The sequence below is a fragment of the Ambystoma mexicanum genome, chromosome 5q, assembly GCF_040938575.1.
Source record: "Ambystoma mexicanum isolate Mex_15411 chromosome 5q, UKY_AmexF1_1, whole genome shotgun sequence".
Lineage (NCBI taxonomy): Eukaryota > Metazoa > Chordata > Amphibia > Caudata > Ambystomatidae > Ambystoma > Ambystoma mexicanum.
In genome coordinates, this window is record NC_090933.1 from 499,183,340 (window position 1) to 499,204,770 (window position 21,431).

Consider the following 21,431-nt stretch of genomic DNA (forward strand, 5'->3'; position numbering starts at 1 on the left):
GTAACACTATTACAATTCTGGATACTCGTTTCAGCAAAGTCATCTGCGCCATTAAACGGTTTGTTCTGTTCTGAGCGTGTTACAAATCACGTGTCTGCGGTTTCTGTTGGTACTCTTGTTCAGAGGAGAATTGCCTATCATTTCGGTGCTGGACTGCCCCAGGGCAGGACAAAGACTGATATGTTTGGGATATTTCTTCTCTGTGAAAGATAGTGAACTAAAGACTCTGGGTAAGTCTCTCGTAACCAGGACTAATGTCTGGCAGAGTGACTCCCAGGACCCCCTTGTTAATTTGAATTCTTATATATAGCCACCATGATAAAAGTAGTTGTGGAGCAGAATCCATAAAATCACTGATCGAAGTTGTAAATCTTTCTTGTGCCGGTCAAGTCCCAGAATGCAATAACTTTCTGGATACCTCAATAATGTGGAGTGAATATTAGAAGTAGTTCCTTTAACCCTAACCAGGCCCTCATCCACCACTGTAAAGTAAAATAAATCTGGACTGCAACAAGGCCCTTTTCTTCCAAATTATCTGGACTTATCTCCCTAGTTACTGTTGATAAGTGCCTCAAAGCCTGTGGTGGGGAAATTCATATCTGTGGCTGGCCCAGAAAATGGCCATGGCTCAAGCAGCTCTCGAGTAGCTAAGGGCTTTGGTTATGGCTATCTCCATTAGATAAGAATAAGAATGCTAAATCAGTCCTTAATTGTATCAAATGTCACACATTCTTATGAAGGACCCATTCATATTAACCTCTAATGGGGTGGAGGGGTATGTGAGGGACATGCCATAGGTGATAGAGCCAAGGGCCCAATGTGTTGATGGCGACAGAAGAACAAGGTGGTTAAGATATGAACAGAATGTAAGTGGTGTAAGGCGCAATGGCTCAAACATCCTCCTGTTGTGGCACACTGTAGTGGGTCAGACAGTAGGTATGCGATCTCAAGAAAAGGTAAGGTCGAAAATGACTAAGTCCCAAGTGGTTTGGCAGGTTTATGCAATCCAGCAAGTAGTACTTAAATAGCACAAGAGCCTGAAAATAAGAGGACAGCTAGAGCATCAGTGTTGATGAAGACTCCAAAACAGCAAGGGCTCTTCATCAGTCAGATGTTCCAGTTTCTTACCAGTCCTGAGAGGACGGTACCGTTTTGCCTAGTGAGTACCAAAGGTCTTTAGGTACTGATCACTCAGTACCTGACAATGTAGACAAGACAGTGGAGCTGCTGACCATTGTGGGTTCTGAATGAAGAATAAAGCACCCATGGCTGTCTGACCATGTGGCACTACCGCAAAGAGAAGTACCCTTTGGTTGGGCTATGTTATCTCGATTGGTGAAATTTTGCAGGTGTTTTGACTGATATTCTCATTTGTACTGCCTGTGCGGGCGATTAGTCATAGGACGCAGTAAGCGCCGGATGTTGGAACTAGAGCTGAAGCAATAGTACACCTCTCTGCAAGCCCTGAAATGTTTGGGACCTAGCAGGCTGAACTTTTTAAATGTAGGTTGGGCCCAGTCAGACTAGGCCCAGAAGGAACCATATCAGTCAGATGGGAATTAGGGGCAAAGAAAACCAGGCTTACCCTTGGGGTTTCGGATTCGATACCTACCGGATACAAGTTTGTGGTGTCATTATTGCATTGTCAGTTTGGAGAAGATCACACAACCCAAGGGACCCATAAAAATAAAAGGGTATTAACCTCAGATGCTTGTGTTTGCCCTTGAGGGCAAATAAGGGCAAATAACCACAAATGGAAGCACCTAAGGAGTCAGGTCAGAAGAAACAAAGTGGAGAGCACAGAACAAACAGGAACAGTATTACCTAAAGCACTGAACCTAAGAGTGCCATATTCCTTTAGGAAACACTGACTGACAATTGATATCCCTTTATTCGTATCTATCTTCAAAACCCTGAAAAAAAACCTACCTCCAAAGCCTCCTTGAAACTAACAAGTTACTTACCAACTTGTTAACATTCTTTCGACTGGATGTTCCTCCAACGTATTCCACATCTTTGACTTGTAATGTCAACAGCTGCTAGTTCGGAAAGTTTTCGGCAGAGGGTGTCCTGCGTCGATGGCATCGGGTCGATGTCCCTCGAAGGCATCAGTCGAGGGCGACATCACCGATGTTAGAAATAGGACGCACGGTGCCCGTAGCCTCAGTTTATGTTTTTTCCTCCATAACGTGTGACATGCATAGCCTTGAGGGAACGTAAGCTGCAATAGCATAGCAAATTGTCCAGAGGGGCAGGCTGGGATGGAGATGTGGAATACGTTGGAGGAACATCCAGTCGAATGAACGTTACCAGTTGGTAAGTAACTTGTTCTTCGAATGGATTGTGTACTCCAACGTATTCCACATCTTTGACAGACTCCCAAAGCAGTACCAGAAAATGGAGGAGGGAGAATAATTTAGAATACCCAATTAGATGGCAGAATAAAGAACCGCTTTACCAAAGGCCATATCTTGACCATGGAGCGTATACAGGGAGTAATGTTTGGTAAAAGGTGTGGATAGAAGCCCATGTCGCTGCGCCACAAATGTTCCTAATAGGAACTCCCCGCTGCAGGGCTGTGGAAGTAGCCACGCCCCTAGTGGAGTGAGCTCGCAACCCTTCAGGAGGGTCCTTGCCTGCCAATCTGTAACATTCAGTAATGGTGAGGATAATCCACCTGGACAAGTTATGTTTGGTAACAGTCTGGCCCAATCAGTGTCCAGCATACCCCACAAAGAGTTGTCCGTCCACTCTGACATCCTAGAAATATAAAAGCTCAAAGCTCTCCTAGGGTCCAACCTATGGAACAGCTCCTCTTCCTTAACAGGATGAGGAGGTGGATAGAAAGCAGGAATTAACACTTTCTGGCTTAAATGAAACTCAGACAGTACCTTAGGTAGAAAGGTAGGACGTACCCTCAGTACAACTCTATCCTTGTGGAACACAGTAAAGGGTGGCTTAGATGAAAGTGCCTGCAATTCACTCTCTCTGCGAGCAGATGTAACCGCAACCAAGAAACCGTCTTGAAAGACAACAGTGAGTGCAAAGGTTGAAATGGAGCACCCACAGGAATTTCAAGACCAAATTCAGATCCCATACCGGCACCTGAAATGGGGACGGCGAGAACACATTAGTGAGCCCCTTTAGAAATTGGGAAATAAAAGGAATCTTAAAATAATAACATTCTTCAGCGCCGCCAGGTAATCTTTAATGGTACCTACTTGAAGGCCCCTGTGGGCCAAAGAAAGTAAGAAAGACAGAACCATGGGAATGGAACACTGAAAAGGATCTACATTGTGTCCTCTGCACCAGTCGCAAAACCTACGCCAATGCTACAGGGATTTGGTTGGCGGCCACCTGGCTGACAGCAACACCTCCATCACGTCATCCGGGAGGTCCCAATCCTTATATCTCAACCTTTCAGATACCAAGCGTGAAGGTTGAGAGTCTTGACCTCTGGATGGAGAACTCCGCCCACCCGCACGAGAGAGATGAGACATTTCTAGAAGGTCCGGGTACCACGCTCTCCTGGCCCAATCCAGAGCAATGAGGATCATGTGGGATCCGAACCTCTGCAACCTCCTTAACACTTGAGGAGTGACAGGGACCGGAGGAAAGGCGTACAGGAGGGGGAATGACCAATCCACGACACATGCGTCTCCTAAGGCTACTCCCGGAGGAATTTCCCTTGAGCAGAATCTCCTGCACTTACGGTTGGCACTGGTCGTGAAGAGATCCACTTGTGGGGTTCCCGAAAGGCCGAAGATCTCCAGAAGGACGTCCTGAGCCAACTCCCACTCGTGAGAGACCGTGTTCTGCCTGCTCAAAGCGTCTGGCGCAGCATTCTCTTCTCCAGCCAGATGTACTGCCGAGAGTGATATTCCTTGCTGGATTGCCCAGAACCAGAGCTGCATCGCCTCGCTGCACAACGGGAGTGACCCTAAAGCCCCCTTTTTTGTTTAGGTAATGCACGGCCACTGTGTTGTTCATCATGAGCAGAACACTCTTCCCCCGCAAAGACAGCAGAAAAGCCTTCACGGCTAGACTGATGGGCCTCAGCTCTAACAGGTCGATGTGGAGTTTGGACTCCGACGGAGAACAACGACCGCTAGCGGTCAGATCGTCCGCATGAGCTCCCCATCCTGTAAGGGAAGGGTCCGTAACTACTGTCACCTCCAGCCAAGGTTGCCAAAACGGCTCCCCCTTCATCAGATTCCCATTGTTGGCCCACCACAGAAGATGCTGCGAGTCCGAGAATGGAATCTGGACGGGATCTGACATCTTGCCTGAGAATTGTGACCACTGCATCTTGAGAACCCATTGCAGGGATCTCATCCACAGCCTGGCGACTGGCCCCAGAAAAATGCAGGATGCCATGAGGCCGAGCAACCTTAAGAATTCCAAAAGCCGGTGATGCTGGGCAAGTTGAAATTTGTCCACCATCTGCACAATGTGATGAGCCCTCACCTTGGGACGCGAGCACTTCCCCAAGGACGTGTCCAACACAGCCCAGATGTACTGGAGCTGTTGGAAAGGTGTCAGATGCAACTTCTTGAAATTGAGGGAGAAGCCCAGCTTGTGGAGGGAGTGGCAGGCAAGACTGAGATGATCCATTGCTTGCTCGGTAGAACGCAGACGGATCAGCCAGTCGTCCAGGTAGGGGTAGATGTGAATCCCGCCCTCGCCTGAGATACGCAGCCACCACCACCATTAGCTTGGTGAAGACCCTCGGGCGGAGATCAATCCGAATAGCAGGACCTGAAACTGAAAGTGCGAACTGCCACCCGCAAACCTTAGGTACTTTCTGTGCTTTGGATGAATCGGCACTTGAAAGAAAGCATCCTGTAGGTCCAGAGACACCAACCAATCCTGAAGTCGAAGGGCCTGGAGGACCTGAGAAAGAGTGACCATCTTGAAATTGTCCTTCCTGAGGAGTTTGTTCAACCAACACAAGTCCAAGATGGGTCTCAATCGCCCGTCTTTCTTTGGAATAAAAAAATATGGGGAATACCATCCCTTGTTTCTCTCCGCTACAGGCACCAGTTCTATAGCGCCTTTCTCCAGCAGGGTCAAGATTTCCTGCACAAGGAGCGGATCTAGAAGCTTCAAAGAGACGGTCCCCGGCGGATTATCATGCGGCCGCTTTAGGAAGGGAAGGCAGTAGCTGTGGGCTATTGTATCCAGCACCCTCGCATCCGAAGTAATAGCTCGTCATTCTTGGAGATGCTGAGACAGTCTGCCCCCAACCAGCGAACAATGGAACATGGCCTCAGTTGTTTTGGAGCGGCTGCAGCAGTGCCTGAAGGCAAAGAGGCAGCTGCCTGAGCGGCTTTGGCACCTCTATTTGCCCGACCACCACAAGTACTTTTACGTTGACGCCTTTGACTGGCGGCTCCTCGCGTCCTACCAAAAGAGGAGTGGTAATGAAAGGAACCTCCCCTCCACTGCTGTCCCCTAGGACGAAAAGGCAGAGGTTGACGCACAGCTGCGCTCAAAGATTTAGCAGCAGCTTTTGAGGTCTGCAACCTCTCAAGGCTCTCGTTAGCCTTGCTGCCAAACAAATGCGAGCCATCAAAGGGCATGTTCAGAAGACTGGCTTGTACATCCTGAGCAAACCCTGACTTCCACAAACACGCAAACCTGCGTATCACGGTGCTCACAGCCATGGACCGGCTAACAATGTCGGCCGTGTCCAATCCCGACTGAAGGGATTCAGACATGGCAACCTTGCCATCTTGCACGAGAGCAAGGAACCCATCCCTTCTTCCCCCTCGAGAATATGCTGAGCCACTAGCGAAACAATTCCACAGTGTGTGTGAAAATTTTGCCAAGGCACAAGTGGAGTTGGCTGACTTCAGCACCGTACTCCCAGCAGAAAACACCTTGCGTGCCCAACCATCGAAGCATCTGATAGTCCCTATCAGGAGGGATGGTAAGGTACGCCGCCTGCCTCGAGGTGGCCGTAGCCGCCTGAACCACCAAACTCTCGGGAGTGGGGTGAGAGGAAAGGTAGCTGGGGTCGCTACTGGAAGGGCAGTATTTTTTAGTTAACGACTTGTTAACAGCCGGAAGAGATTCCGGGGTCTGCCAAGCAGCCGCCACCCTTTTCTGCAAAGTCAAATGAAAAGGCAACACTGGGTCAGAGGACAGACCTTGATAAAAAAATATCAGTCCAGTCATCCTGAACAAATGCCTCCGGAGGACTAGACCAACCAAGATACTCAGTAACCCTAGCCCTCAGTCTCCTATAATAGGACTCAGCAGTCTGCCAAACTCCACCTCAGGAGATGTGTCTACGCCACTGGCATCATGGAGTGATTGACGCAACTCTTCCAAATGACAGTCCCTGGAAAAGACAGGAGCCACATCAGCCTCAACAGGGTCAAAATCCAAATCTGACCTCTCCTCGCCCTCAGATATTATCCAGAGGAAGAAAACACTACTCCTGCCTAGGGACAGAAGTGGGTCTGGAATCCTTAACAGGCTTCACAGACTTGGATGTAGCTTTCATTGGAGGATCCACAGTACCAGGGACCTCCATTGGCAAGGCGCTGAGGGCTTCAGCATAGGCTACATCGTCGACGGCTGAAGTGAAGGGCAAAGCCTTGACATCCGTATCCAACGGACACGGCGCCCATGGAGTCGACGCCGACCTCGAGCCCTTACCAGATTTCTGCAGTTTCGCCGGGGATGAAGACCGAGACCTGGATCTAGCACGTCTCTGGCGATCAACCTGAACCTTGTCCGAACGGGACCTTGACGGTTCCCGATGAGTATTGCAGCAAGGACCCAGGCCCGAAGGTCGCGCGAGCATCGGACAGAGACCGTTTCCTTGCCGGCTTCTTCTGAAGGCGCAGACGGAACTGTGCCCTGGATTGAAAAAACAACAGCATCTGCTCCCTGAAGGCTGCCCATTCCTCCGGAGTCGAGGACTTAGTAGGACAAGCCACTTTCCTTGCGGCGCCATCCTCCGACGAGGCCGGGGAAGGCGACCACTGACGCCGCTTCCGTGAATGTCTAGACGAGGAGGACGAATGGCGTGACCCACTCCGGGACCGAGATCCCTGGACTCCTTCCGACAAGGAGAGTACCCCTCGTATCGTCGGTGGACATCCCCTTCGCAGATTTACGGGACTTACTGGGTTTAGAATGCCAACCTACCTGTAACTTTCCATTACGCTTCTGCAAGGCCTTAGCAGTCAGCGACTGGCATTTCGAACAGTCGTCTGTGTCATGACTCTCGCCCAGACACCACAAACAAATGCGGTGCAGGTCCGTAATCGACATCTTAAACTTACAGTCCCGGCAAGTCTTAAAGCCAGACCGCGGAGTTGGAGGGGTAGAAGAAGAAGACATTCATGAGGCGCACCGAGTTCTCAAAGCAAACACGTTTGCAGAAAAAACAGAACTGAGGCTACGGGTGCAGTGCATCCTATTTTTAACATCAGGTGACGTCGCCCTCGACATCGCCCTCGACTGCGGTCTTTGAGGGACATCGACCCTGATGCCACCGACGCAGGCCACCCTCTGGCAAAAAATGTCTGAAGTAGCAAAGCTGTGGACATTACATGTCAAAGATGTGGAATATGTTGGAGGACACAATCCATTAGAAATATATATACACTGTGCCTAATACATATAGTGTAAGGAAAATGTCTAGTAATGAACAAGAGATTCAAAAATGGATTATCACATGAAATCTCTGGATGAAGTCAATAAGAACATTTAAATAATAAATGGCATGCAAAATATTTGGATAGGTCTTCAGCAATGTTATGTTGATTTATACCGCACACCGCTACCGCCCAAGGGCACCCCCCAGGCGATTGCTGGTAAAATAGTCCTTAATATGTTTTGGTCCCTTGAGATATTACATAATGAATATCGTCAATGGTAATTTACAATTAAAGAAAGCTTCAGACTTTGACATGCACTAAAATAATGTCTTGACTTTCATAAAGTTTAATTGTTTTTACTCTACTTACAAATAATTTTAAAGATACATTTTGCTTTTTTTAAATGCAATAAATACGAACAAAAAATTCAGTAACATGCTGGACAGAGGCTGTATGTCGGATGCATTTCTACAGTACAGTATGAAAACTACCAGTCGCCAAATATAGGTCCTTAAATTTGCTACCTTCATGCTCTTCAAAAGCTCATGAAGCACAATCCACAACCATTTATCATCACCATTTAGGATAGAGTTACATACAAATGGTCAGACTTTTCACAATGCTGGTTTTAAATAATGGTTTCTACCACCTTCTCCAACAAACTAATATCCGCAACACCCCCTCACCGTCAATTGTCATTACTGTCCCCTCCGCTTCCAAGCTTTCGCCAGTGCCAGGTCTCCAATTGCCTTTTGTCCGTTTTGTTGGTTTGTGCTCCTTTCACCATGTACCTGGAATGTCTAAACCATGGACCCAATGGCCATCACCTACATCAAAAACCTTCAAACTAGTTCCAAGATGGCCGACTGAGTAGAAACACCATGAGGAGGTGTTCTCCACCCCACTGGCCCAAAGAAACTAAATTAAAAGCCTAAAATACCCCTCCCTGGGCATCGAAAGGCACCCAAAGAGCAGGAGCAGGGGGCCCCCCCATCGACCACAGAGCACTGTGGCAGACCACCCATACCTCGCCAGATGTGCCGGAGCAGCAGGAAAAGGGAGAAACAGCTGGGAGAGCCACTGCGCCTAAGCTACTAGCCGTGGGCTCACAGACAAAACTAACAAACTCCCGGGGCGAGCGGACAACAGTGGAGACCCCCGGAGGAGAGAGACAGTGCGTCATCGGGCAGCGATGGGAAGAACATAAGAGGAGCGGGAGGCACAGCGGAGTCCCAACCAGCGCGAGGAGGCAGGGGCAGCCAGTGAATGGGCCCGAAAGGGAAAGCAAGCTGCTTAGGGGGAGTCATACCTTCGGAGCGAAGATAACCGGCAAGTCTCCCCGGAAGGGGGCGGGACACACCGCTCAGCCTCAGACAGCGGGGACAGGAAAGCAACCTGGCACAGATAAGGCGGCTCTGTGGGGCACCGGAGGAAGGGGCAAGACCAACGGTGCAGGAGCATCACAGCGCTGAGGCACTTCGAGGACTATGAGGGATTGACAAGGCAGCATGACATAACGCTGCAGAGGGCATAAGGCAAGATCTCAGGATCAGGAGTTTTACAACCTTCTGCCAACGTGACAGTTGAAGGGAACACTATTGCAAGTCCCCAATGTTACCAAAACATCCAGCCACCTGCCACTGGGACTCCCATAATTAGGGGCACTTGACAACCTGGACTTTCAGCACGAATATTCCACCATCTATAAAGGGAGCATGCAAGTGCTGGTACAAAACAGGAGAGACAGTCTCCCCTCGACCGACTGAGGATTGGTCACTCATAGATCGAAAAATTAGTGTACAACTATATAGGACTCATAAATTGATATTGCAAGGAAAATTGCTCCTTACCTATATGCAAATGTACACCAGTTACTAACACACACCAGTGTGTCCTGCTTTGCTCTTGTTGCAGAATTCCCCGAATGGGAAAAAATTGTTGTTTATCTTTTTTGTAATTAATGCAAATGTACCTCTGCTGTTTTTGGTAAAGAATTTTACCACTCAAGCGATGATGTTATGCAGAGATTTGGTCTAAAATGTATTATCACTATCTAGTTAATTTGTTTTTTGGTTACTTTATTTCTTTGCTTACAAAACAGGTCTGAGACTTATGCTCTATTTTTGCCTGTACCTTTTGCTTTCCCAATTTGTTTTTGGTTTTTACTGTTTTGATAAGGAAAACTGAGTGCAATAATAATAAAAAAAACTGCACCTCAATAGAGTGGTCTCTCTTAAATAACAGAGCATACCCATATAATATAATTTACATTGTCTTGTCCACACCTCCCCAGGGGGTTCTAGATTACATCACTAGGATGAATCATTGGTGAAATGTTGTATACACCACCAAGTTGAATATAACTAACTACATACAGAAGTTATAGTATGTCTCAACTTTGCTAGGTGGCTATCCCTCCTTGTGATGAATTGCTTACCTCAGTGTCAGGTTCCGCCATTATGGGCTGCCCCTCTTGTGTACCTCCCCTTGCCAGGGCCCAGCACCTTCTTACCGCCACCCCACTGGTCATCGGAAGTAGCAACAGAAATAATGGAGGTTCCCCCCACCATCTAGGGCTGAAGCGGGGGGCGGGCTTGGGAGGACCCCTCCCCCCCAGCGCACGCTGACCTCTCCATCGGGGGCCAAGAGGCGGGCGAGACCGGAAGGTGATCAGGATATCTACCATCCAAGAAGGATCCGGTAAGCAACCGCTCCGTCCACCCCCGCACACGCCATAGCACATCCCCATTAGGGGCCCCGGGGACCGCAACAGAACTGCAGCAGGGCCTCAGCGCCCCCCTTTAGAGGTGCCACTCAATGCCCTGGACCCCAGGGTGCAGCCGCTAACTTCCAATACTACCCAAACCACAAGGGGCACGAAAAGGGAAACACCAGGGAGAAACGACGGGTTGATCCCCCATGGAGAAGGCACAGCAAGGCCAAAGATAATAACTTGAACACAACACATAGGGAACTACAGCCAAAAATAGATAGGTAGGGGCTGGCGGTCCTTGGCGTGGCCCTTACGTCCCCTAGCTACCACAATAGAAGCGAGGAACCCCCAAAGTTACAGAGAACCTAGATTGGTCAAGGCACCAACATCAAGACATAGGCAGGGAGCCAAGCCCACACTATTGGCCCGGGCAGCGCAACAAAGACAAAGGGACGGAGGACGCACTCAAGGGAACGGCAGATACGGCCCTTTGAAGTAGGGTCCAACCGCCTCAGAGAACTAAAGAGAGGACAGCCACAAACGAAACCCCAGAGGGGTGGGTGGAAGTCTACTCTCCCCCCCCCCCCCCCCCCGGCAACCTGAACACAGGGGCACGCCAAGTTAAGATGTCAAAATATAGGGGGAAAGAATCCCAAACCCCCACAAAAGGAACCAAAAAGACCCACAAAGGGGCAATACAGGAAGTTTGGAGGAAGGAGCCCAACCCGACACCGACCAGGAGACAGAACGGGTGGAAGAGGAGTCCCCACAGGAAGAAAAGCAGGAGGAACAAAGGGTCACAAATTCATGGAACAATGTTTTCAAAGCTTTGGGGACAGAATGGCGAATACGACGCAAGCGCATCTAGACAAAATAAAGGAAGACCTGATGGGGGGGCACTAAAGGAGGTGAAGGACGAGTTACATACATTGGAGGCGAGAGTGGACACAAATGAAAAAACCCTGCAGGAAATGGCCAATTCCTCCCACAAAATGGAGGACATGTTGGAACACCTAGCCATGGTCACACATAATTTGGAGATCCAAGACAAGGATCTTGAAAACAGGTCTAGTAGGGCAAACATTAGAATTAAGGCAATCCCTGAAGCGGTCGGAGATGCTGAGCTACAACAAACTGTAAAACACATTCGCAGACCTGATAAACGCATCGGAACCCGCAGAAATCTTGGTGCACAGGATCCATAGAGTGGGGCCAAACAGGAATGAACCCGGAGCAAAACCAAGTGGCATCCTAGTAGCCATGCATGAGTACACCCAGAAGGAGAAAGTCCTGGCTGCTGCTAGACGAACGGATAAACTCAAATATGATGGCTCCACGGTTCAACTCTTTCAAGACCTCTCCCAGATCACGCTAAGAGGATATTGATGCCCCTATAGTGCAAGACCTAATGAAGCGAGGTATACAATACAAATGGACTTTCCCGTTCGGCCTCCTGTTTGAATTTGACAAAAGGCAAAGGAGAATCACCTTGATAAAAGAAGGAGCAGACATACTAGGCATAGAGGTGGAACCAGCCATAAGCGACTCAGGGCCCATCGAAGGACCAATCAAAAAAGAAGGTATGGGAATGGATGACTCAAGAGTTGAGAAGGAAAGCAAGGAAAAAAAGGGGCCCGACTGGCCCAAGACCAACAGTGGATAAACCTTTGCAGGAACCGGAATCCCCGGGAAGGGCCCATGCCACATGAATGAAACCTCCGAGATCATAAATCTGAAGATAGAGCGACCCAGGAGGGGGGAACACAGAGCAAGGCAGTGGGGGGGGGACGGGAGAGGGGAAGAGGGGACTCCTGGTTTCGACACATGGATCGGTGAGGACCCACTAAGGGGAGCACTGGGTCGGAATGAGACTCAACCCCCGAAGAAGAGAATTGGGAGGGGCTAGAGGCCAGTTGAGCCACCCCAGGGTGGGGGGATGGAGGGAGGAAGGGGTGGTCAATGGTAGGGGGGGAGGGTACCAGGTCCTGATAAAATCATCCATGCCCGTCAAACAGAGCAAGTACTCAGGCCACCAGCAAGCAATGGCTAAGGAAAGGTTACTGAAAATGATGTCCCTGAACGTCAAAGGGACTCAACTCGCCAGTCAAAAGGAAAAAACTGGACCACTTCTTGGCAAGGGAGAGCCCAGAGATAGTCACATTACAGGAAACCCACATAAAGGAGAAAGACAAGAACAAGTTAAAATTACACGGATACGACCGTCTTCAACAATCAAACAGCCCAGGAAAGATAGGGAGTACACTCACTGCAATGAAGAAAAACCGAGACCTCAGAATGAAAGACGTAACTAGAGATACTAATGGAAGGTACATAGAGATAATCCTCCAGGGGAGAGGGCAAACAATAACCCTGGCCTCCGTGTGCACCCACAATACAGGACAGGGCCGTTACATACAATCGAAACTACCAAATTTGGAGGGGTTTTCGAAGGGGAAAATAATACTCACAGGCGACTTCAATCTAGCATGGGACCTGGAGAGGAATAGGAGCGCTAGAATTTCATGTTCCCAAAATAAGCCCTCGAAGGAACTATAGGAAAAAATGGACAATCTATCACTAGTAGACACCTGTAGAAAAAAAGAGGGGACTCCATGGGATACACCTTCTACTCCCATGTGCACAAGTCTGCGTCAAGAATAGACTACGCCTGGGTCTCGAGATCCTTACTAGGGAAAGTGATGGACGTGGAGGTGCCCAGATCATGCTGACAATTAGACTACCAATATACACAGCAGTGCTTTGGAGATGGACATATCCAGCACTCATCTTAAGGACAAGATCCTTAAGGGTGGAACAGAGAGGGGATAGACCACTTCTTCCAATCAAATGAGAGCCAGGAGATAAGCCCACTTATGATCTGGGAGGCCTTCAAGGCCACTATACGGGGTAAGATAATAGCGATAAAGGCACAGAGAGATAGAGAGCTTAGGCACCTGGAGGGGGACATGGAAACTAAGTTGAAGACAATCATGTTTAAGATGGCGACAAGACCTAGAGGGGAGATAAGGAGGGAGTACAGGGCCGTTAGAGGCCAACTTGATACCCTTCAAACGAGCAGAGCAGAGAGGTCCCACATGCATCTCAAACAGAAATACTATATTAATGCAAACAAAGCAGACAGGCTTCTAGCAAGGATGTTGAGGAAAGAGGAAAAAGATAGGACTATCATTAAGATCAAGACGCCAGAGGGGGGAGAGAGAGAGAACAGATCAAACATCCAGCAAGAGGGAATTCATGAAATTCTATTGGAAGGTGTATAAAACGGACAACCCAGTGAAACAGCACCAAGCAGAATATCTGGGGAATTGGCCATCCATTTAGAGCCTCTCCTAAGCACAATAAGAGGCACAAAGGAAATAGAGGGGGTCCCGTTTGGGGGAAGCGAGCACAAGGTAGCAGCCTTCGCTGATGACATGTTACTAACAATAATTAACCCAGAGGTATCCATACAAGCAGTAGACCGGGTGCTGGCCCAGTTAGGGGAGGTCGCCGGCCTAAAGATAAATAGGAGCAAATCCGAGATACTGAGCTTACACATACCTTCTGGGAGGGAGGAGGCGTTTAAGTCTAGATTCCCCTACTCATGGGCCACTAGTAAATTAACATATTTGGGGATTACCAAATCCATAGACCAACTTTTCTCTGCCAAATATCTGCCCATACTAGAGAGCAGCAAAAGTATGCTCCACAGATGAGCCCCCTGTCCATCTCCTGGATGGGCAGAAGCAATGCCCTGAAAATGGTCCTCCTACCAAAATTGCTATACGCCTCAGAATCCCCGCAAAGGTCCCGATATCATTCTTCCAGGCACTATGCAAAGATACACAGGCTTTTGTTTGGGATCGGAAAAAAACAAGGGCATCACACAAGTTGATGGTGTTGCCCAGGAACAAGGGGGAGATGGGGAAATGGGGGAGCCTGACCTCAAAGCCTATTACCCCGCAGCTCAAATCAGAGTAATAAGGTACTGGTTGAGGGACGACGAAGGGAAGAAGTGGAGGAACATGGACAGGGCAGTGGTAGGAATGCAGTTAGAAAATGTCCTATGGCTACCCAGGGAAGATATGCCTCGAAATATGTACTGCTGCAAAATCGAAACCCTGGTTGGAAATACATGGGACGAAGTGGTGAAGCGATCTAGGCTCACGTCGTTCCCATCACCCCTCACTCTGATCTTTAGGAACCCACAGTTCACACCAGGATGGGCTGGGACGCTGGGACCAGATATGCTAAGTGGAAGGAAGGGGGATGCCAAAAGCTAAGGGATATGGTTCGTGGGAGAGGAGATAAAAACCATCCCCCAATGTAAAATGTACTTTGGGGTGGACGAAGAGGAAAGATTTCAATACTTCCAATTGCGACACTGGGTCCGGGACCCAAAGGTAAATAAAGCTGCAACAAGGGACCTGAGCTCATTCAAAAAGTTTATCACTACCAACACAGGAGACACACACCTGACTGGGGCACTCTATGGCCTGATTAAAGAAGCAGAGGGAACCGGGGAAAGACTGTTCAGGGACTAGCTTGGATAGGGAAGCAGAGCAAGAGATGTGCTCCGGTCATTGGCAAAGTCTCTGGGCAAACATCCCCGAATTGGAAGATTCAGGAAATCTGGATAATGATGATGTATCAATGGCACCTCACTGCCAGTAAGTTGTCCAAATTCTTTAAGTCATCGTCCAAGCTTTGCCGGAGGGGATGCAGAGAGAAAGGGAGCTGGAAACAAATATGTTGGCAATGCCTGCAAATCCGTCCATTTTTGGGGGCGATTCAAGGAGCAATTAAGGAAATATTGGTTATGGAGGAAAAGGCAAACTTGGGTCTGTTCATTATGGGCCTGGACGGGAGCTAGAAAAATTGCCAATGAAACATCAACGCTAAATTTACATAAGCCTGGTGATGGCCGGGGCCCGGCTAGTAGCCCGCAAGTGGAAAACAAAAGAAGTGCCTACGGAGCACGAATGGGTGGGGAAAATATGTAATCTTACAGCTATGGAAAGGGTAGCATATGCAATCAGGGGAGAACCGCAGTCATCCCTTATGGACTGGGACCTAGTAATACAATATCTAAAGAAGGACTTCAGGAGTGCATGGTGCCCAAGGACGATGAAACTACTGGGAATCATCTGAGACCTCTTCCCCAACAGAGCGTCAGAGATGCCATCAAAGCCGGGGTGGGAAAGAGGCCAGGAGGCCACGACACAATAATCAAAGGGGAGGGGGAAAACGGACCAAGGATCAAAGATAAGAAAGGCAGTGACATATATGAGATCTATGGGAACAAAGGAGACTGACATGGACTATAGGCGGAAGCCGAATGGAGATCTCGAGACCTGGGGTGGGGAGTTGGGGAGACGGGAAGTTGGGGGAATTGTTTACTTCTAATTAGTTCACTGTTTGATTTAAATGCCAATGAAAACTTATATGGAAGGAAACCTTCAAGCTTCCCCTTCCAGGTTGTATACCTAACTTCTGTATATATTGTAATGGTTAAACAGAAACTTATTGAGCTTAACGCAAATTTAACTTCAACATATTTTACTACTTAAGGGAATGTAAAATACATCAACCAACTCCAAATTGACCAAGTGCACATTAACATGTCATAGCCTGCGGTAAATACATACCTTGTACTACAGCAAGTGGAAACTTTGAGTTATCAGAGTAACTACTCAAGCAGTACTGTGCAGGCTGAAAATGAGGTGGCATTATTCCTTTATTAACTACAGTGACAACTTGCTCTTCAAGTTCCTTCCATTGCTGTGAAGACTCATAGTCATACTCTTGGTCCAGACTAATGTGTGTTGAGGCTTGCTTTTCACCTGAAGATAAATATTACAGAATAAGAGATAAAGTAATGTGAATGTAATAAGTTTTTTCAACTTTATTTGCAGCTTTTTCCAATGCATTCAACTACTCAATTGAGTTACTTAACAGTAATGATTATAGGTAAAAGAACTGCCTATCCCACCACATCAACTCCCCTCCCAATACAACTTTACTTGAATGTCAGCGCTGCACACTGCAAGGTACAATTAAATATAGCATGGAAAGAACATGAGACACCATAGTCCAAAATGTTTGCCCAGGTGAAACCTAAATTCTGCCCAGATGTCCTTGGGTGGACACATTGGGTGTGATAAACTTCTATATGTTTACTCAACTTCATTACAATAAACCAGATATCTTACCCGTTGTGTAGCATTTGGTGTACTGCATTTCATCCAACCCAACAAAATCCCCCTATTCACCCAGGTACAATCCCAGGTTAAAAAGAAAACTTGCTTGAAGCGACTGCCCATGGGGGGCAGGGGGTTGGTTCGCTAGAGACAACTCAGGGGGGGAGAACATGCTCTAGTTTGAGTAGATTTTTGCAATGCGTATTTGGGTGCCCGAGTGGCAATTATTGATGCAACTTTGATTACTTTGTGCCAGAACGCTTGTATTTTAGGACAGTCCGATAGTAAGTGGAATAGTGTGCCTGAATCGGACTTACATTTCACAGTCAACTTACATAACCAAGTATCCCATGTAACCTTCATGAATGTAGAACCTAAGTGTTTTGCAATGTTTTAGAGGAAAGTGTGCATTTAGTGACAGCCTTTTGGTTTGTTCACATGCAAGGTTCTGTTGCTTATCTGTAGTTGGCACCCCCAATTCTACCTCACACTTCCCTCTGTATTTTATCGTAGCTTTAATTTCTCTTATATTATATATTGCAGTGATTAAATGACTGTACAGCAGACAACCTAAGTAGAAGTAACTCTGTTGTCACCGGGCCTATTGGAAAACTGCTCCACCTAGACTTAAATCGGGGCTCAGAGTAGCTAATATCTGATTGCCATCTCTGTTTCAAATTGCTCCAGTTTGATAGATTTGCCGTTATGAACTACATCACTCACCGTCCACAGTTTGCCTTGCGCTTGTCTTTTAACAATACTGGAGGCAACTGAATCTGTAAGTGGCGTCACTTTCAACCTTATAAGCAGAGAATATAGCTCTGGAATACCTGCATACTATGCCAAGCCATAATAATACAATGTATCTCGCACCTGAAGAAGGTCCACAAGAATCAGAGCCATATGATTAGAAGCTCGTATAGGACCGTAAAACGCGGCGACATATTGCATAATTTCTGTTAATTAAAAACACTGTCAGAATTTGTGATCCCATAACAACCACAGCTGGGTTTGTGGCTAGATTGTGAAGCATATCACAGTGCTGAATAGAAGCACAATGATGTTATATTTCTATATCCCATAGCACTTAATGAATTTTTGCTGGTTTAAAACGTTTCTTAATGTGTTTGCTTAATAAAAGATTGATGATTAGGTGTACGGGACACTTTCTTTAATGTGATATCGATTTATCAGAGAGCTCCTTTGACAGTTTTTGTACAGAGGGCAATGGTAGTGCTGGATTAGTGTCCTCCATAGCTATTGTACATTTTTTGTAGGATTGCCTTATTAGCTGCCATATAGGAGTATTGAAATTATTTTACTCTCAAGAATGAAATGTAACCACTTTTTACTGAAGGGTGCTAGGAACGCTATAGCGTTCTATATCTGTGAGATGGTAAGATGTTATAGCCTTCTTGATGTACTTGTCAGCTTTGTGAGTGCACGAGTAGTGTGCAAGGCCCTACCGAAAAACACACATCACTAATAAAGTTTCAATGTGCCCACAATTATCCAGTCTATCCACGTCCCGATGCAGCATGCTAAATCCCCACTTGCAGTACTCTGGGTTCTCGGAATGATGCCATACATTTTTAACAATGCTGTTTTATGCTTTTCTAGAGGGGCTCTCAGTAAAATCCTTATACCCTCTGCATCAACCTGTCCGTAAAACATTACAGATTTTATGAATTTGTGTCATAACTACTCTAGAGTGACGTAAATGCAGGCCAAAATCTACAAGGTCCCCACCACAATGCAAATATAGCAATATGTGAATCATTTAAGAGTGACTGCTATATCATATGGATTTTGACACCTTGTCTTTTGGCATAGGTAGCTACCAAGCGCTGCTTGCTCCTTTGTTGTAAATCGTATACATTACAAGACATTATTTTCAGATCATCCATTAGATCAGTCTTCACATACCGTCAATGTATGGAATAGATGCGTAGATCACTTCCCATCTTCGATACCAGTCCGTACCACTCATGAGTGAGAACAAATAATAACATCAGTTTGTCAACTCTGCATAACAGCTTCCCCATCCAGATCCCGATTATTTGAATGTCACCAGCCCATCTCTGGCTCTCCCACGCAACTCTTTCCCTTATCCAAATTCGGTTTTGACCCTCACTGGGGTGTAGTATAAACGGGATTCTTGCAGTACAAGCTTCCCGTTATTGGAGAGAACTGGGTCCTCGTGAGTCCTGACGCAAAAAACGTCTGAGCAAAAACCAAACAGAATTATATCTGAATAGGATTTGTTACAGGAGTACAAATGTGGCCAGTATCCGGATTTATATCAGCACATGGACGCACAAACAGAACAGCAGCCAATTTCTATAATTTGCCAAATATGAAGTACCCACATAACAGCATTGCTTATATCAATGCCCTGTCCCGCCTGATCTGCGGTCCAAACAAACAGCATTCATTTACAGTCTGAGGCATTCCACATTTAGTCAAACTGCTCCAACCATAGGTCTGGAAATAATTCATTAGTCATGCAGTGCACAATAACTAAACACTTGCATCATTTAGGTGGCTACCCAAACTTTAACATTAGCTTGTATTGTGTGACATGTTGCCTCTACGTGGCAGCATATCCTTAAATACATGAACACTAAATCAGTGGACACATAAGCTTGCTTCCATTTCCTGCCTTGGGACATCCGACTGCTGTCGAGGAAAGGAGCATTCATTTAACTTCGGAAACCTGATACAGAGCAGCTCCACTCAAACGACAACCCTGCAAAAACGGAACTGTGAATCAGCCACCTTTGCGTTAGTTCGCCAGACAGCGGTGCAGCTCCAACAGTCCACGATGAGCCTCTGTACAATTCAAGCTTTCAGGCAGAACTCACTCCCTATATTGTTATTCAAATGTTTTCATACCGAGCCAACCCCTTGAGTACAATTATTGTTTCTGCCTATAAGTACATTTTCTATTGCTTATATTTTCTATTAAAAGCAGTCACCTTAATCCTTTTTATATTAAAAACCAATCACCTTGATACCTTTTTAAAGAGTCTGCCCCCTCAACCCTGGACATCTTTCAGGCTCCCCAGTTTGTAAACCAATGTCCTAATAGTACAAGCAGCCCACGTCACATGATCACTTTGTTACTGCCTGCTTATGCCAGATGCCTGTCAAACGAGTTTCGGTCCATCTTGGCGTCACTACACAGGGGATTCCAGCCTACATAGCCACCCCTCTTGCTGTAAATCATCACCCACCACCACCCAAACAGTCTCCAGTTACACTAAACATACACATATAGGAAACTGCTGCTCGCATGATTAAACAACCATTAGCAATTCATACAGGATGGTGCAGCGTTTGCAGCAGTTCTGTTCTTTGTGTCCGTACTGTATATGCTGGCACCATTCAAAGGATCAAAATAGAGGCGGGGGGAGGTGGCATATGTGCCTGTGTGCAGCCTGCACGGCATTGCGGACCACAAAATAACAATAAATCTTTAAGTAAATTGATGATTGGCTTCATGTACAGCAACGCAGCATCTTACCAAAATTCACTGAATACACACCATTATCCAGAATAATGCCTCTATGTTATTCAGCCTCCTCTAATCTGCCAGAAGTACTTTCCTGGGTTGTGCTTTGCCCGGGTGACACGCAGGCTCGGACAGTCGGACTGGCCTATCGAGCAAAAGGCCAATGACCGAACCAAAAATCCAAAATGCTAGTGTGGGCCAGTTTCTTTTGGTCAAAGTGGGCCACTTTTTTTGGTCAAATTGTGCCACTTTTCTGGCCCACGTGGGCCAGTTTGATAAGTTACTTCACTGTGCGGTTGGTAGTTTTGACCAGTGTTACTGAATGAATATTTTTTAAACTGCACAATTTGTATCACATTTTATCAAAAACCTCGCAGTGCAAACTCGCAAGACTCAGCAGCGGCAAGTTCTCGCGAGACACGTCTGACGCGCACGTCACGAAGGACTTAGTAAAAGCGCGAAGGAGCAACAGAGCGGCAAGCAGCTCCTGGCGCTCCTCCTGCAACGGGAGAACAGCAACTCCCCAACATACAAGGACACAGCGACTTACCAGTGGCTTTTCAGTACTATTCTGAGTGACAACAACTGTCACACTCATATATGATGCCTTATCCATGTAACTAATAAAATCAGTTAACAACTCTCTGTAATCCCTGATTTGAATACAACATAATTGGCGACGAGGATCAACAGATTACCCCACGACCGACGATGCAAAGAGCAACACCACCCCCACCATTTCTACAAACTCAACGTAGGCTCACCATACAACAGTCTCAGCGGGAGCCCCTGTTTGTAAGATATGTGGACACGCTGGGTGGTGTTGACTTCATGGCTATGAGGAAGAGGGCCATGCTCCTCAACGCATTGGTTGTAAAAGGACAAGGAATGTTCGCCAGCCTCACGCCAAAGGTAATCGAGGAAGATAATGTGTACAAGGAAGTTGTAAGGAGAATTGTCAAGAGGTTTTCCAGCAAAGGGAACATGGTAATACACATAATCAGGTCCTACAGCCGGAAACAGGATCTCATTGAACCCGTGGATGATTACGTCACAAAATTACGCCAACTTTGGAAATAATGCAGAAAATGTGATTTGCGACATGCTCACAGTACACACAAACAGGAGAAACGTTCAGGACAAGTTCATCTTAGAGAAAGAACTGCAATTGGACAAAGCCGTTGAAATTGCAAGCGCAGTAGAAGAGCCTATGGGCAGACACAAGGAGTTTTCTCTAGCCCAGTGGCCACACAAGTGCAGGCTTTATTGTTTAGAAGGAAGAAAGATAAACAGCCAACTGAACTCAGAAGGGAGATGGGATAGAAAGGAACACCTCAAATGTCATAGATGTGCCAGGACACAGCACTTGGCAAACAGAGAATGTCCTG

At 47.0% G+C, this 21,431-nt stretch overlaps 1 protein-coding gene across 4 annotated transcripts in view; it reads right to left on the bottom strand.

Moving 5' to 3' along the window:
- The window catches only part of TRAPPC8 (trafficking protein particle complex subunit 8), a 2,435,788-nt gene that overhangs the window by 983,313 nt on the left and 1,431,044 nt on the right, over positions 1–21,431 (bottom strand). For all 4 annotated transcript variants that reach the window (XM_069620968.1, XM_069620966.1, XM_069620965.1 and 1 more), the window contains one exon: positions 15,978–16,172. In XM_069620968.1, the coding sequence (XP_069477069.1) occupies positions 15,978–16,172 (195 nt within the window). The remainder of the gene's footprint in view (positions 1–15,977; positions 16,173–21,431) is intronic.